We start from the raw sequence: 16,931 nt of genomic DNA on the forward strand, positions 1-16,931 counted from the left end.
ATATAGATTTACTGCAGCCATCACAGACAGTGAATGAATGAAGATGACACTGACAGGCTATTTAAGTGTCTATTGCCTGAGTGAACACAACAAACATGAGAATAAATACAGATTTTAAGATGGTAATCCTGGTTATCTCCAAATATATGTGACGGTTTCTAAAATCTGAAGCTTAGATGTTATTTTAAAGACTGAAAAACACGACGAAACAAATCTGAACAATACAACTAAACTGATGTATTACCACAAAGTTGGGTCCCGTTAACATTAACAATGTAATTCCAGTTGTGAAAAGTGAGTCCAATCTTTAAAGCTACCAAAACATTTATTTCCAACAACAACTTATCCAATCAGCTGATAAATTAGCTGAAGATGTGGGTGAATTTGTCGACGTCTCACTTGAGGTTTCAACTTCTTCTTCTTCTCCCCTGAAGCCGTGCTAACGTTAGCTGTGGCTGCTGCAGGGGAGCTGTCATACACAGTGCGCTCCTCAGCTTTTAGATTTATTTTGTGTTTGACTAGGTGTTTCCTCAGGTTAGACTTGTTGCCCTGGCCGCCTTTCATGTTCCAGATATTGCCGTTACTGAGTTCTGAAAAGTGTAGCCGTGTTTTGGACTGCGTTAAGCTCACCATAGCCCTGACTCACTGTGACTCGGAACAAGTTGCAGGGTAGACACCGTCTTGCTCTCTCGCTTTTTATTCTAAGTTACTCTCTCACCTAGATGTGCTCTCAGGAACTGAACTTTGGCACCAGTTGATTAAACCTGAGCTGGTTCTCTGCAGCACCGACATAATTTGGTTGGTGCTCTCAAAATAAGTTCAGTACCCTTGTCTTTCACCCGCGGTCTTGTCCTTAACACAACCAGAGTCAGGAAATTGCTCAAGAAGGTGTCGACATGTTTTGGAAGTGCTGGTTTTCACAGTTTACACATGTAAACATTAACAGCAGATGTTGTGAATAATTATCCTAAAGTGTAAGTAGATAAGGTCGAGCTGTCAGACTGGCTAGATCCTCATTAATTGTGTATAAAGGCACAGAGGATAACAGATTAAATTCATTAGCAGGAAAAGCCAGGCGATGAATTGTTCACATCTTTGATCAATAGCTCAGAAAAGAGGATGCATTTATTTTTTATGACATTTATCTGTTTCACCAGATGTCTTTTTATTTTCCAAAAACAAACAAAACGGATCCTTATTGGTACAAACTTGACGTCAGTGTTTTCAACGTCTTTCCCTTCAGAAAGTACAACCCTCCACCGCTGGAGGACAAGGTGACCAAGCTGAAGGTTACCATGGTAGCATGGGACCGCCACGACGGCACGGTGATCACAGCGGCCAACAATCTCACGCTGAAGGTGTGGAACTCAACGACCGGCAACCTCGTCCACGTCCTCATGGTACGTAGCGATTAAACACGTGCGCGTGCAAACATAATGAGTCAAAACTGACTACGTCTCCTCACGAGGATGAGGCTTTTTTCGGCCTTTTTTCATTTCTTGGGGTGCTGTAATCTCACCGTTGATGTCGTCTAACAACAGGGTCATGAGGACGAGGTGTTTGTTCTGGAGCCGCACCCCTTCGATCCAAGAATCCTTTTCTCAGCGGGTCATGACGGGAATTGCATCGTGTGGGACCTGGCCAGAGGAGTGAAGATCCGCTCGTACTTCAACATGGTGAGACTGCTGACCACTCCGCGCCTCTCTGATTCTCCAGTCTCTTCGTCTCATTGCCTCTCACCCACTGTGTTCTCTTTGGCTGTATTCACACTGAAGCTGAAAGTGACCAGATCCAGATATTTGTCCCCTGTCACATGTGACACAGATGTCGTGTTTTCATGCACAGTGAAATGAGCAAAAAAGAAACAAACCAGCTTTGTTATTAATTTTTTTCCCCTCCTTTGGTCTTTGCTTCTTTCCCACCACACACGCTTTCCCTTTCCTTTCACGGTTGTCACTCTTTGTGTCACATTCTTTCCCTCTAAGCCGTCACTGTTCTTCCCCTCTGATCACTTTCACTTTGGCTCTTTGCTGTTCTCGCCTCCCCCACGCTTGAATTTTCCCTGTCATTAAAGGCACCACGGTGTGTGGCCGTGGGCACGAGTCAAGGGTAGAGTGAAATCATGACACCACGATGAAGTGCATATGCCACTGTACATATTCACCTAGTGTGTTAATCATTGTTGCCACTGTTTTATTTCCTGCTTGTGTCTCTATGGTAACCAAGGACGGCTTTAATCACATCGTCAGAACAAGTGAGTCACTCATCAGGCCCAAATCTCTGCGTCGATCATAGACTGTGAATAATGTTCAGGAACGATAGATTGTGCGAAAAAAGTGGCCATGATGTCGACCATCGGTTTGTGGACTGATGTTCTGAGGTCTTGAGTTTGGTACGTTGGCCGTCGCCATCTTGGTATTTTGGAGCCTGAGGGGACTATATTTGGACGAGGGGGTGGAGCTATTATTGTCTCCTTGACTATAAATGAAACCATAATGTGCAAAATGATCATCCTTTTCTATTGAAGAAGACTTGAAACAAACTCCTGTGGAAACAATTTACTGAAGTACAAATCGAGTGAGATGTGGGTTCATTTTTTTTGCATAGACTTCCATACATCAGACTTCTTTTTTGAAACCAAGTGCGTTGTTTCCTTCTGGACATGCAAGTTAAAGACACTTGTGCATTGGCTTCACTTTTCAGACCCAGCGGCTATTTGTTTGTACAGTCTATATTTACTACATGTGATTGTGACATGGCCCAAATTTCAGTTTGAAACTTTTACTTGGCCCCTTTGCTAAATAATGGACACAATGGCACAAGTGACAATATCAGGCTGATGGTACATTTTGAAAGGTAGCGTTCAAAAAGCACAAGTATAAATGATTCATAAGGTGAGAGAACAGGCTCGTTCATGTCAGGTACACAGATATGTGTCTAAAGGTTGCTAGTGCTCGTACAGCAGGAGAGGAAAGAAAACCTCAGACTAGGCTGTCTTGAAAACTAATTGAGTCTGCTGTGTGGTATGTTACAATAAGACTTTAGCAGAAGAAGTATTGATTTAACTTTCAATTTACAAAAAGAAAGAATATGCTTTAATTCTCTTGGAAGCTACATAGCCTTGATTTAACGGGACCAAGCCGGTGCGAGCAGAGGTTCACCCTTGTTTTACATTATTACATTATTAACTCACTGCGTCGTCATATATCCCAAAACAGCATTTGCAATAAGGCTGGTTGGTTTAACAGTCATGCTCTGCTCATCCTTACTTCGCCAAATCCGCTGCTAAACACCGTTTCATCGGCGCTGTTGCTCCTGTAGCCCTTATTTGTTTCTTTGCTCGCGACGGGGGTTCTTTAAAAACTCCTGTAAGTGTGATAGAAAAGGTTGTCCTCTACCATTTTTATACCTGGATATTTGCTCAGTCTATTAATAACACTATTTAACTACATCTAGAGTTGCCTGTTCCTGCAGCTGAATAAAAAAAACACACAGTAGAAGATGAATGGGAGTTTTTTTTATTGCATCAGGTTAATCTGTGTTGTGTTGTTTGCTATGTTTTACTGATAATAGGGGACACAGAGAGAAGCAGAAACTCTAAAAACAATGAGAGAATGGAGTTATTGTGCGAGTGAAGGAATACCTACAGAATAAAATAAAGGCAACAGCAGGCTGACTGCCAGAACAGTTAAGGTTTTCTGTTGATAAAGATTTAGCCTCTTCAGCCGGTGTTGTGTTTTATCGCTGCTCTTATCTTCTGTTTGTTTCTCTGTTGCTGCTGGAAAATGGGAAGTACAGTGTGACAGCCATTTTTTTTTTCATTTTATTTATATTAAAAACCGCCAGTGATACATTTATTATTCTTTATTTATCATTTATTAAGTAATTGCTGCTGTAAAATCGTTATTAATCATTGCTTGTTAAGTGCCATTCAGATGACTTATTGAATACTGCAGCTGATATCGTGTGCTGGATATTTGAAGTTGGGGGTGTGCACGCCAAACAATTGCTACAGTTGCTCAGAATTCCCCCTGGTAGTGTAATATTATGATTTACAGTGTGCACCTTTCCCCCCCTCCCCTCTCCTCTTTGTGTGTGGATAGATTGAGGGCCAAGGGCACGGAGCATTGTTTGACTGCAAATGTAGTCCAGATGGGCAGCACTTTGCCGCCACCGACTCCCACGGACACCTGCTCATCTTTGGCTTCGGCTCCAGCAGCAAGTATGACAAGGTAAAGCAACAAGGCCTCCCTCCACCTGACACTTTGCAGCTCCTCCCAATTTTATCAGCGCTAAGTTGCAATTACTGCCTCATTTAAAACATACAGAAGGATCAGCTTTATGTGCGTGAGTTAATGTAGCTCGTTACTTTTCAGATAGCGGACCAGATGTTCTTCCACACTGACTACCGGCCGCTGATCCGGGATGCCAACAACTACGTGCTGGACGAGCAGACTCAGCAGGCGCCGCACCTGATGCCCCCACCCTTCCTGGTGGATGTGGACGGGAACCCTCACCCCCCGAGATACCAGCGGCTGGTGCCTGGCAGGGAGGGCTGCAGGGACGAGCAGCTGATCCCGCAGATGGGGGTCACTTCCTCAGGTACGGAGGCTAAAATCCGACCCTCGGGAGAATCTGTTCTCTTCATAAAGCGAAGGCACGAACTCAGTTGTAGCTCGGCTCCGCTCTTGTTTGCTTGTACTCTTCAGATCAGGTCTCTACCTGCAGGCGAGGCTGTCTGAACTCATCTACCAGCTGATCAAAGACACTTTTGTCGAGCTGTGTCATACAGCTCTCGTAGCCTGACAAGTTATCCGTCCTCAAATGTGCCTAATGAGGGGCTTTTATTGAAACTACACCAGCATCGGCAATTAAACCCAGAATTAATATGGCTGTTTAAAAACTTGGCAGGGATATAAACAGTAACAATTGAAATGCATTAGTAGTACACAGTGCGTGTGAGATGATATGACTCTACATGCTCCACGACAGAGCAATATGGGCATCCAGTGATTATAAAACAGTAGTGGTGAAACTGTAATTTGTTGGATTTAAGTTAACGCTCTCTCTCCTGCACTTTTCCAATTCCTGTCTGCGTCAGGCCTTAATCAAGTGGTGAGCGAGCAGGCGGTGGACGGCTCCAGTCCCCTGGATACTATGATTCAGAGGCTGCAGCAGGAACAGGACCAAAGACTGGGAACCAATGAGACCAGGGCCAGCAGAGGTAAGACCGCCTTTGAGCAGGAAGGTCAAACTATTGTGCCGCTCTGTGTGTTTGTTTTAGTTTCCAACTGCATGGGAGTAGCGAGGACGTTCCACTGGGTCATTGAAATGAAGCGAACGTACCGAATCCATCTTAAGGTTGTGGCATTTGTACATTGCAAACTTATTTTATATTTATTTTACTTGTTATTTTTCATAGGGAAACAGCAGCGTGCATTATCTCCAAATTTATAAAACAAGGATTTTGAGCAGCTTAGTGAGAATTACACAGGAAACCCTGAAAGTGCATCAGTGTGTCATCATATCCCCCTTTTTGCTCTTCTTATCCATTAAATGATGAAAACACTCAGTGGTAAATCCAGGTTCTCCATACCAACGCATTAACACACGCTATGATAAGTAATTGCCTGCATGCAGCTGTCTTTATTGCGCACTTGGTAAATTCTATTTTACAAATGAAATATCATTAACTAACTCGAGTAACTGGCATCCCTGTTAGTTCAAATCATCTAATTTTCTCTAGTCTCTAAATTCAATTCATTAGGTCTTCTTTGGAGTTGAAAAATATGTGTTTACAGCAACTTTAACTTCAAATGGAAAATAAATTGTAGACTGAAAAAAAAGAAAATACAAATCAGAGAGAACGACATAAATGTAGAGACTTTTATTTTTTAATGAATGCAAATTATTTTAAATTAATGTAAAGTGCTCTTCGTATCCTTTAATCTTCACTCTTCTCTGCTGAAACAGTGTTTAATAAACTGATTAGTCAATCAACACAGGAATAATCAGCAACGTTTTTGTTACGTGATTTACGGTTTAAGCTTCTTTTGGTCGAACAAAATGAGCAACTTGAAGACGTCAGTCAGTTTAAGGTGATAATCGATCATCATGAGCTGCTTTCTATTTTTCCCCCATTATGTTTAACAACAAAGACTATTTCACTAAATTCAGAGAAGAAACACTTTTAGTCCACAGACTCGTTGTAGTTCAGATGCTTGTGTAAATAAAGTCTCTGGTAAAAGTAAAAAGTACTGATTCAACTTCTTTAAGTAAAAGTAATGAAACACAGGCTCTGAAATGTGACCAAAGTAAAAAGCATCTCCTGTCTGTGCAAAGCTCACTGAACCTCACATCACCTTAATAGAATTATAAGACTATTGCGTGATATGTACTGATAGGTTGAAATCAGTCTTGTGATGTTGGGAAGACAGGGTGTAATGGTGCATTAAAACTAAAGGAACGAGCTGGTTTTGATGGCATTAAAATAGAAAGTTGTCAGAATAATAAATACTGAAGTAAATTACACATACCAGAAAAATCTACTTAACTAAATTAAGAAAAGTATTTGCACTCCCACCTGTGATCTTAATTGTTTTATTTATTTTTGACGCGTTTGTTTTAAGTCTGGTAGCTCTGTGCAGCACATTGTGCTTCCACCTGGAATTAAATGAGCTGTATTAGAAAGTGTTGCTGTCCTTTATCAACTTTTTAACCTGATTTCACCCAAAACAAGATCACTTAAAGGCTGTTGATCACGTTTTTCTCTCTCCTCGACATCTCTTTCCCTCAGGATCGGTCGGTTCGCCCACAGAGGTCCACTCTCCGCCCAACGTGGGTCTGCGTCGCAGCGGGCAGATCGAGGGCGTCCGCCAGATGCACAGCAACGCCCCGCGCAGCCAGATGGCCACAGAGGGAGACCTGGTGGCCTGGAGCCGCAGGGTGCTGGTCCCTGAGCTGGAGGACGCCTCCGTCAGGTAACACACGTACTGTACACACATCACAGAGAGGAGCCGGATTTCTGAGGTGATGCTATTAATGCATGTCATCACTCTGTGTGTGTGTGTGTGTGTGTTTGTTTTGTAGGAGACAGGTGAACTGGCGTGAGGCTAAAGGGGAGGAGGAGATCAATATTTATCAGTCAGAAAGGAGGAGACGCACCATCCACTCGCTCCCCAAGGAGAGCAGGGTAAGTGAATTAACACACACACACACACACACACACACACACACACAGTTGTATACAAACATTATTGTTTGACGGAAATATCATTATTTTTCTCCCATAACCAACTTATTCATGATAGAGATTTCCTGTTTCTTGTTAAACTCTTATTCCGTTTCAGCACGCATCATAATATCATCCGACTTTGTTCACCGCAGGTCCATCTGACGTCAGAGTGTGTAGTCGACGAGGCGAGGAGGAGCCAGGGTAACCACGGCTATCAAACTCGCGCCGCCATGGAGGAGACGAGCCGCCAGAGCGCCGAGGCTGCCGATGACGACGAAAGCATCTCAGAGGTGGATGTGATAAAAATACAACTGCCTCGTTTTGCCAAGTGGTTAACACTTCTTGAAGCTCGAAAACACAAATAGATTCTGGCATCAAAAACTAGTTTTTGTTGTATTCAAATGATTTTAAGTTTTCATGATTTTCAGTTTTTAAATTTGCCATTTTAGTTAGCTCATCTAAGCTGCTTGCACTCGTTTGTCTTTTAGTCCAGTTTTACAGCTGCTGAGTTCACTTATTCAGACTTTGCTAACTCGTCAACCTTTTTACCGCCTATTGTTTTGCATCCGGACTTTACCAGAGCATAAAACAATTACTGACTCCTCCTTATACCAGACCTTTTCTCTTTGTTGTGTTATTTTTTCCAAAATAATCTGAAAAATGTTTCCCAACCTTCATAGCAAGTAAGCTGCCCAACAGTGAAATACATCTTTAAAAACTCTACGTCCACTTTCATTACAAGAATCTAACAATGGAAATATTTTATTCCAGGAACATTGAACATACATCCACCTGCAGTCCATTTCTGAAGCCTTTCCTTTTCACTGATTCTGTGTGCTGACATAAAATAATATGTGCTACCAGGGAGAGGTGGAGGTGCGGCAAATCAACGGCCATTCCTCAGAGGAGGAGAAGGAGGAGGAGGAAAAGGAGCCCTGGCCGGACGACCACAGTAGTTCAAGGTAAGACACACACGGCATATCACACACATTTATCATATCCACTATCTCGTACGGATACGAGCATGTTTTGTATGCAAATCAAAACTTTAGACACATCTGTGAATTTAATCTTCTGTCTTCGCAGCGACTACTCCAGCGATTATTCCGACTGGACGGCAGATGCAGGGATCAACCTTGAACCACCCAAGAAGAGTGTAAAGGTAAAAAAGAAAAGCAGAGGCTCCGAAGAGGATGAGGAGAAGAAGAGGGACGGGAAGAAGGAGCGGAAGAAAGAGAAAGCCGACAAAGACGGCGCGTTACCAAAGAAGAAGCAGCCAAAGGAGAAGAGGAAGGTTTGTCATCAGTAACTTCATTCAGAGTTATTACTTTCTGCTTTTACATGTGACAAAAGCGTCTTTTGGAATATTTTCTGCACATTAGAGAAATTACACAAATTGCAGTTTTTGAATATCAAGTACATATAAATTAAGAGGAAAATGAATAGAACTTACAGCCAAGTGTGGGCGCTTACGTAAGTCTTGGTTAAGAAAACAAATGTTACATCATGCAAAACCTTAATTTAAGTATGAAATGATTTACTTTGTCGTGTGTCCTTTTTAGAGGACAGAGCTGCAGGAGCAAGGGCTCACTCTGGAGGAGTGGCTTCCCTCCGCCTGGATCACAGACACGGTCCCCCGCAGATGTCCTTACATACCCCAGATGGGAGACGAGGTACACGCCGCCTGTTTCTGTTACAGTGTCCTCACCACATGTGCCCCACATGTCTCCTCAGTCCAAAACACTGGCTCATGTTTTACATAGCAACAAGACTAAAACTCTGCACTAAATTTAGCTGCCCCTTGAGGCTGTGATGCCCATTACACACAAGAAAATAGGGGGCACACTGTCTGATCGCTATCCCTAAAAGCAGCTGAAAAGTATGTTGCCACAAGTTTTAGAGTTGTATACAAGATACAGTTCTTTTGGTATATTTGATTGTGTTTTTCTTTGTGTGTGTGTGTGTGTGTGTGTGTGCAGGTATACTACTTCAGACAGGGCCATGAAGCCTATGTGGAGATGGCCAAACAGAAAAAGATTTACAGCATCAATCCTAAGAAGCAGCCCTGGCACAAGATGGAGCTCCGGGTAAGAAACAGAGTGACAAAGACGGATCGAAGACTCACTGAACAGAGAGCCGGTGTACCTGCAGATTTATAATGTCTCTGTATTTGTGTACACAACCGCTGAGGAGACGGCCCTCATAAAAATCACAGCAGATCCATGAAAAATAAATCAATAAAAACAGTCCTCATATAGTGGGAATACATTTGTACTGCAAAGCAATCACAATTCCATAAAAGTAAAAATTACAGCTTGAATTAAAGACATGAACATCAGATCCTGCTGATCCTGGAAGTGGTGGATAGTAACTAAGTACATTTACTCAAGTGCTTTACATGGGTAGAGTTTTGAGGAGCTTGAACTTTACTCCATTTTCTGCCGCTCTATATTTCTACTCTACTTTTTACTCCACTGCGTTTATTTGACAACTTCAGTTACTAGTTACTTCTCCAGTTTAGGTAAATTATATAAATGATTCCCAAACTGGCCAGAACATAAACGACTTTCTTTCAGTGATGACTAAAAAGGAAAAAAAAAAGGATAGATAGTGATTCCAAGGAACCTGAATAATCTCAAGCCACAATGAGGTCATCATTCCCCCGTTGCACACACCGCACAGTCTTTAGCTTGAAAATCTCTCAGCAGTATTTCCTCTGTATCGCAGACACTTGTCTGGTTTCACTCTCATGTTTACTTGAATCCGTTTCCTTCCTAATAACCTAAAAGAAAAACTGTCTGCAGAAGAAAAGGTCCCATCCCTGTTTGTGAAACTGTCTCAAAGAGTGTAAAACAGACTTCTACCTCTTAAACGTAACAGTTTATGGGATTGTATTCTCGTGTATTCTTTACTTCTTCTCTATGTGTGGAGGCAGAACACAGCAATTTCTGTGCAGACAGCGGTCTGTAATGCATTGCAGGCACAGTGTGCATCTTTGTGAATGTATTGCCCGCGACGTGTGAAGCGCAGCGTTTCCTTCTATTCCTTTTTTTTTTGGGTCGTTTGAACAAACAGGCCAGACAACACTGAAGCATCACTTTTCTCAGCTTGAAAAACTTACTGTGCCATAGCTGGCTCTCTCTCAGTGAAAAGAATACACTGTTTATCAATAGAAAATGAAAGGCAGTGCATTGACCTCAGGGCTCCAGGGTATGTGGATGATGTCTCCTGATAAGAAATTGATTAATTTCAATCATTCGTCTTTTTATCTGTGGCGTTCAGGAGCAGGAATTGATGAAGATAGTTGGCATCAAGTACGAGGTGGGCCTGCCCACGCTGTGCTGTCTGAAGCTTTCCTTTCTGGACCCTGACACCGGAAAACTGACCGGAGGATCCTTCTCTATGAAGTAAGCAATCCAGTGTGACATATCCTGTTCTTAAGAGCAGCTGTCCATTTTTCAACAATATGCAGAAATTCAGTGCTCACAGAGTGTGAAACTGTTCTCCTCAGTAATCCGTTTGCCTCCCCCCTCTGCTGAGTTTAAATATAACATTCCTTTCCCTAAATGAATTCTCATCTTGACACGAGACAAGACAGTACTCATAAAACATTAAATCCAGTTGACTGATGATACAAGAAGTAAGGACTGTTATGGGAACGGCAAAGTGCTCCTCCGAATTCTATGCGTTTGATCTATTTTGCACTTTCAATGTGGTTGTTTTATTAATTCCTTTCGCTTTGTTATAGTCTTTGACTTACACGTAACCGTTTGTCTCGTTGCAGATACCACGACATGCCTGATGTCATCGACTTCCTGGTGCTGCGGCAGCAGTTTGACAATGCCAGAAAGAGACAGTGGGCTATAGGTCAGACAGTTTTCACTTCATGGTCTCTTTGTGGTGCAGAATACCAACTATGTCTTTCCTTTTCATTATCAGTTAATCTAATAATATGTTCACCATTAATCTATTCATTGTTAAGCCCAAAGTGACCTCTCAATCCACTTATCTATTTATGTCACATACATTTTTTATCTCAATTCATGAAGTCAACTGTTGCGGTCTTGTAAAGATCTAACTGTGATATGTGTGTGTGCAGGTGACAGGTTTCGGTCAGTGATTGACGACGCCTGGTGGTTTGGGACCATTGAGAGCCAGGAGCCCTACCAGTCTCAGTACCCTGACAGCCTGTTTCAGTGCTACAATGTCTGGTATGATCACAGCTTGGATTTATTCTGTTATAATGCCGCACGGATCGATCAACGCACTACACAACCTCATTCCCACATGAAACATCTGTTGTATTATTAGGGAGCGAACCAAGAGTTTTTAATTTCTCCACAACTGGCATCAGCGAATGACAAACTGCATACGCGTGACTGCACAAGTGACAGAAATGAAAACCGTCATAGGAAGCCACTCTTAAAGCAGACACGTTGTTTATTTGCAGAGTCCGAGGTAATGATAACCGTCAGAATTACCTTTTTAAATTATATTTTGCCGTAGGTGCAGCATGACAGTTTTATGCAAGACATGTATTCAACCCCCGTAAAACAGCACACAAAGTAACATGATGAAACTGTAAATGTCACGATGAATACCAAAAGGTTTCGCAAGTCGATCAACCAGATTCCAGCACGACATGAACCTTACAAAGTCCTAGACTATATGTGGAGCCAACTCAACAAACAGATACAAGGACGTTTCAGAGGGAGAAGGTTCAAGGTAATCTTTATTTGTTGCACAGCGAGCAGTAACACAATCATCACACTCATCAACAGAAAAATTATTTGCATGAGAAAAACTAGGAATTACAAGTTATTCAACATCCCAACGGCAGCAGGGACTCAAAAGAAATTTTACTTTGAAGTTACAGATCGATTGAACGTTTGGCTCCTACAAACCCTCTGACCGGGTTCCCACTACTCCCACTACGTCTACTGTAGAGTTGGTCTCGTATCTTGTGAGGGTGTGAGTCCTGGGATTAAAAGAGTTTGACATCTGACTCCCCCACACTGAAAGAATAAGAAGCTGAGCCCATTTCATTAAAATGGTTTACATGTAACAGGGATTTGTCTGCAGACAAATAGCTCCTCGTGATTATGCCGCTGACACGTTCCCCTCACAACACTCATTAACTGCACAAACACCTCATGGTTGGAATCGCTCAAGAAACTTGATGAAATGCTCCTGGATGACAGCTTGAATTAGATTTTTACAAGGACGCCGACTGACGCCGCCCTTTGTTTTGCTATTGATGCACTTTGATCGTTCGTGACATTCCAATTTGAATCATTAATGAGCATATTGTCTGTTTGAGTTAGTTGTTCGTGTCGGCACCGAGCGCTCATGGTCACTTTATTTTGAAAACCTTGTTAGAGAATGGCATCCACTTTAGATTGTGGGTGTTTGCAAGTGTGTCACCTGTGCGAAAGCTCTTTACAAAACAAGGTTGTGAAAGGTGTGATGACTCATGTCAACACTGTTTTCTCATCCAGCTGGGACAATGGAGACACGGAGAAGATGAGTCCTTGGGATATGGAGCCCATCCCCGATGATGGTAGGTCGCTAAAATACAGCCACACAACAGCACCCACACATTTTAACGATCTGTCTTTACAAATTAAAACATAGGTTCTCGTACAATTGCTCCTTGTGCAGCCACGTTCCCGGAGGAGTTGGGCATGAGCGTCCCGCTGGTGGAAGCGGAACAGAAGGAGCTGCTGTACGTCCCGTTGGAAGGCGAGTGGGGCTGCCGCACACGCGCAGAAGAGTGCGACCGCATCATCAAAGCCATCGACCAGCTCTGCACGCTCGGTATGACATCATCAAGCCACTGTGAAAAATAAACAATCCGCTCATGTCGTGCAAGGAAGGATGTGTTGTTCAGCCACGAGGGCCCGTTTCCCGTAAAGCGGCACGACTCTCGACACAACATGAGTCACGGCTCTCAGCTCATCAGCATGAGCCCAGCAGAGCCACAGATCAACTCGCTAAAAGAAATTAGCTGTGAACACATTGAGCCGCATATTGAGGTGCTTGCTTGAATTCCCGTTAAGTGATGTAATGGCATATTAGGTGCAGGCTTTGTATTGCTGCAATCCTCCCAGAGGAAAGCTGATCCGAGGGCTCCCTCTGCTGACAGTTTGGGGATCGGACGCGGACGAACGCCAACAGAAAACGCGCTTTAATCCTTCCAGATTTCTCCCTGTTACTCCTACGCTTCATGCTGCAGCTGGCTTACAGCACGGGATTTGTTTTAACTCTTGCAGGTGTTTCTAAATTTAGCTAAGAATATTCAGAGTAAGTAGGACAATCTTTAGGAAAGGGGAGAAGGTATTATTCAACATATGCAGGATATTTTATTTTGAAGGAGACACATATCAAACAGAAAAGACATCCACCTTTTTTTCTGTCACAGTGGATTTGTTTCTTGTAATAATCTTTTCCTCCTGTGTGTTTGTCATTCCTCCCCACCCTTAGATGTCGCGGCGCCATTTTCCTTTCCGGTGGACCTACAAGCTTACCCCACGTACTGCACGGTAGTGGCCTACGTCACCGACCTCAGCACCATACGGCAAAGGCTGGTGAACCGCTTCTACAGGTACCTCACATCGAGCCGCGTTTGAGTAAAAAGAGGTGGCAGAGAAAAACAACTGTGTTTGTGTGAGAGAGAATTAAACACACATCGATCGCATCTGTATTTTCCTTTTCAGACGACTGTCCTCTCTGATGTGGGAGGTTCGTTACATCGAACACAACACCCAGACGTTCAATGAGCCCGGATCGTTCATCGTCACTACGGCCAAGTTCGTCTCTGACCTCATTTTGCAATTTGTTAAGTGAGTATCAAGAGCCTGTGGAAAGGAAAAGCAACTTCTCAGAGGCTGTAAACAAAACGTTAATCAGCCAGTTCAGGTTTTTTAAGCTGGATTCCCTAAAACAACTTCTGCTCTCTCCTTCTGTCGTCGTCTTCAGGGACCAAAGTCTGACAGACATCATGCCGCTCTACAGGACTATGAAGAAGGCTACCTTCTCTGACTCTGAAGATGAGGTGCGTTCAAGTGCTGCATGTTGACACCACAGTCTACCTGAAATTTGTCACCAACATTTTTGCCAAGATATTATTAAAGTAATATTTTTTGTCCAAAATGTTGTAAATCATGGCACCAAAATCTGACATTATTAGCAGTCGTTCCGTTTTTAAAATGCTCCTGTTGTTATTAAAGAGAAACTTTTTACAATGTGGGAAGTATATGCAAATAAACAGTGGTTAACTTCCCTCCATTTTTGCCGCCGCTGGATGATATGAAACACCGTCTCTTGGGCTGTTTACAGATTATACTTCTGCATTTTAGTAAACCCGCCTCCGCAGACACAGAGTACGGAAGTCAAATCTAATCAGAAGGAAGAAACTGAGATCAATGTGTAAAACGATGCGGCGCTGATCAAATATGAAACAGGATTCTGTTTCTACACCGCCTATTTCCTGACAACCATCGCTTGAAACCGGATGAGCCAAAAAACTAGCCCGACCAACTCTCAGTACGTCAGTGAAAGCGTTCAGACTACAGTCCTGCGTGGCTCAGTCCATTCCAGTATTTGTAGGTGTAAATATCTTCTGAGCAAAAAGGAAATACCACAGCTAGCTGTTTCAGTTTTATTTAGTATTTGCATCTTTTTCTACTGCACTGACAGCCCAGTTTTATAAAAATCAAATCAACCATCTACCAGTGAATTGCTTCTTCAAATTACACCTGAAAGGCAGCGGGGAGTTGAAATAATAAAATACTCGATTGCAGAGCAGACTGTAGAAACAAAACATGTTACCTTGATTTAATTTCCCTTCTCCTATCTATTTAGGAGGAGGAGGAGGAGGATGACGAAGATACTAACACTCCTGGAACGTCCACACGAAAACACAAGGTAAAATATCTAACAGCAACAGAGTTTTCCCAAACATGCTGCTGTCCACGAGAGTGTCTCACTTTTGACAACTTGTGTTTTTCTCATGTAGGGTCGTAAGCCCATGCGGCGCCAACTGCGAACCCGTCCCCCTTCGTACGACCCTCAGGCGTGGAGGGTGCGCTGTAAGGAGCTGCTGGATCTCCTCTTTCAGTGTGAAGACTCGGAGCCCTTCAGAGAACCTGTGGACCTGCAGGAATACCCGGTACCTCAGCATAAAACTCTCGCTGTCTCTATCATCCAGTATTGTGTTGCATGTGAACTCTGCCTTTCTGCGAAATATTAGGCTCAAATGAATTAGCATTTTCAGTTACCGTTTTTTTGGGTCCTGGAATTTTACTATGCAGTTTAGACCGGGCCACAAGTGGCCACGATTCAATTACACAAAGAGTGGTGGTTTTGAAGCGAGGGTATTCTTCAGGCCTCTTCATTCAGCGTCTGTAATGAAGACCGAAGCTAATGGAAAAGTTGTGAAGGAGAAACAATGTGAAGTCTCACAGTTTCAATGGGCTACGATTCTCTTTGTTAACAGGAAACTGGAATTCTTTTGCTTCAGTTTTTTTTTTCCCCCTAGTCCATTCAAAGTAAAACCCCGAATTCTCCAGATCTCTTACGTCTTTACCCTCTCTTCCTCTCCTCTGCTACTTTGTGTTCCCATCTTTTGAAATGTGTAATTGAAATGTGCCAACTTCCCTCCGCCTCTCCCAGGACTACCTGCAAATAGTCGAGTCGCCAATGGACTTTGGCACCGTTCTCAACACGCTAACAGAGGGAAAGTACCAGTCGCCAATTGAGCTCTGCAAAGACGTCCGGCTCATTTTCAGCAATTCCAAAGCTTACACGCCCAGTAAAAAGTCTCGGGTGAGGCACAAACACACACACACGCGCTTTCATTAAGCTCATTAAGCTTAATATACATGGTAGCACTCTCATATTTTCATGCTGTGATGAAATTTCTCAGTCTTTGTGTTGTCTGACAGTTGACTCATTGCGTTGTCTCGTGTGTCCAGATCTACAGCATGAGTCTGAGGCTCTCTGCACTCTTCGAGGAGCACGTCAGCTCCATCCTGGCCGACTACAAGGCCATCCACGGCCTGACCGACAGACTGACCAGACAGGGAACTGACAGACAAACACGACACACTACGGACAGGCAGACACGGCACGCCATGAAGAGGAGGAGGAGGAGGAGCGAATCTCCGACCAGCAGCACCGCATCCAGGTAGGAAAAAAAAAACAGTCATTTCATTTCTGGTTTTTGGTGTCTCTCACTGTGCATTAGGTGTGATTTTCCTTGTTCCTCCTGTGCTGCTTCCAGTCCCGAGAGGAAGAGACGTGTATCATCGAGGGTGACCGGAAAAAGAGAGCCGTCACCACCAGCTCCTTCGCGACCCTCCTCTCTGAGACAGAGCGCCCCCCCGAAACAGCCGCCTCAGCTGGTGAACGGGAAGGCCGACACGGCAGCTGCAGGGCGCACGCGAAGTGCGGCACGCCATTCTACGCACACTCCACCCTCCTCTTCTTCCTCACATAACGCCACGAGCAACACACAGGGCACAGCAGGTGAGATATAAGAGATATGAGGTATAAATTCATACTTAGAGTAATAATAAAGTGGCAGCCGGTTAGCTTTCTTGCCTCGCAGTCTCACAGTGACAACAAGACCGCAGGAAGTTACTGTACCCACCCATTTAGTTTAGTCGGAGCCATGCTAGCTGGTTCCAGTCTCAAT

At 43.4% G+C, this 16,931-nt stretch overlaps 1 protein-coding gene across 2 annotated transcripts in view; it reads left to right on the forward strand.

Moving 5' to 3' along the window:
• The window catches only part of phip (PHIP subunit of CUL4-Ring ligase complex), a 35,641-nt gene that overhangs the window by 12,912 nt on the left and 5,798 nt on the right, over nucleotides 1-16,931 (forward strand). Inside the window, exons 14-38 of one of the 2 annotated variants that reach the window (XM_030406091.1) lie at nucleotides 1,244-1,400; nucleotides 1,542-1,676; nucleotides 4,104-4,232; nucleotides 4,377-4,602; nucleotides 5,102-5,224; nucleotides 6,797-6,980; nucleotides 7,090-7,192; nucleotides 7,387-7,524; nucleotides 8,099-8,196; nucleotides 8,321-8,528; nucleotides 8,797-8,907; nucleotides 9,214-9,321; nucleotides 10,517-10,641; nucleotides 11,019-11,101; nucleotides 11,334-11,445; nucleotides 12,733-12,794; nucleotides 12,869-13,051; nucleotides 13,718-13,838; nucleotides 13,951-14,076; nucleotides 14,213-14,288; nucleotides 15,098-15,160; nucleotides 15,252-15,404; nucleotides 15,908-16,060; nucleotides 16,210-16,421; nucleotides 16,518-16,762. In XM_030406091.1, coding sequence (XP_030261951.1) covers nucleotides 1,244-1,400; nucleotides 1,542-1,676; nucleotides 4,104-4,232; nucleotides 4,377-4,602; nucleotides 5,102-5,224; nucleotides 6,797-6,980; nucleotides 7,090-7,192; nucleotides 7,387-7,524; nucleotides 8,099-8,196; nucleotides 8,321-8,528; nucleotides 8,797-8,907; nucleotides 9,214-9,321; nucleotides 10,517-10,641; nucleotides 11,019-11,101; nucleotides 11,334-11,445; nucleotides 12,733-12,794; nucleotides 12,869-13,051; nucleotides 13,718-13,838; nucleotides 13,951-14,076; nucleotides 14,213-14,288; nucleotides 15,098-15,160; nucleotides 15,252-15,404; nucleotides 15,908-16,060; nucleotides 16,210-16,421; nucleotides 16,518-16,762 — 3,434 coding nt within the window. The remainder of the gene's footprint in view (nucleotides 1-1,243; nucleotides 1,401-1,541; nucleotides 1,677-4,103; nucleotides 4,233-4,376; nucleotides 4,603-5,101; nucleotides 5,225-6,796; nucleotides 6,981-7,089; nucleotides 7,193-7,386; nucleotides 7,525-8,098; nucleotides 8,197-8,320; nucleotides 8,529-8,796; nucleotides 8,908-9,213; nucleotides 9,322-10,516; nucleotides 10,642-11,018; nucleotides 11,102-11,333; nucleotides 11,446-12,732; nucleotides 12,795-12,868; nucleotides 13,052-13,717; nucleotides 13,839-13,950; nucleotides 14,077-14,212; nucleotides 14,289-15,097; nucleotides 15,161-15,251; nucleotides 15,405-15,907; nucleotides 16,061-16,209; nucleotides 16,422-16,517; nucleotides 16,763-16,931) is intronic. The other variant, XM_030406092.1, reaches the window with a different exon arrangement.

The sequence above is a fragment of the Sparus aurata genome, chromosome 22 (genome assembly GCF_900880675.1).
Source record: "Sparus aurata chromosome 22, fSpaAur1.1, whole genome shotgun sequence".
NCBI classification, from domain to species: Eukaryota; Metazoa; Chordata; class Actinopteri; order Spariformes; family Sparidae; genus Sparus; species Sparus aurata.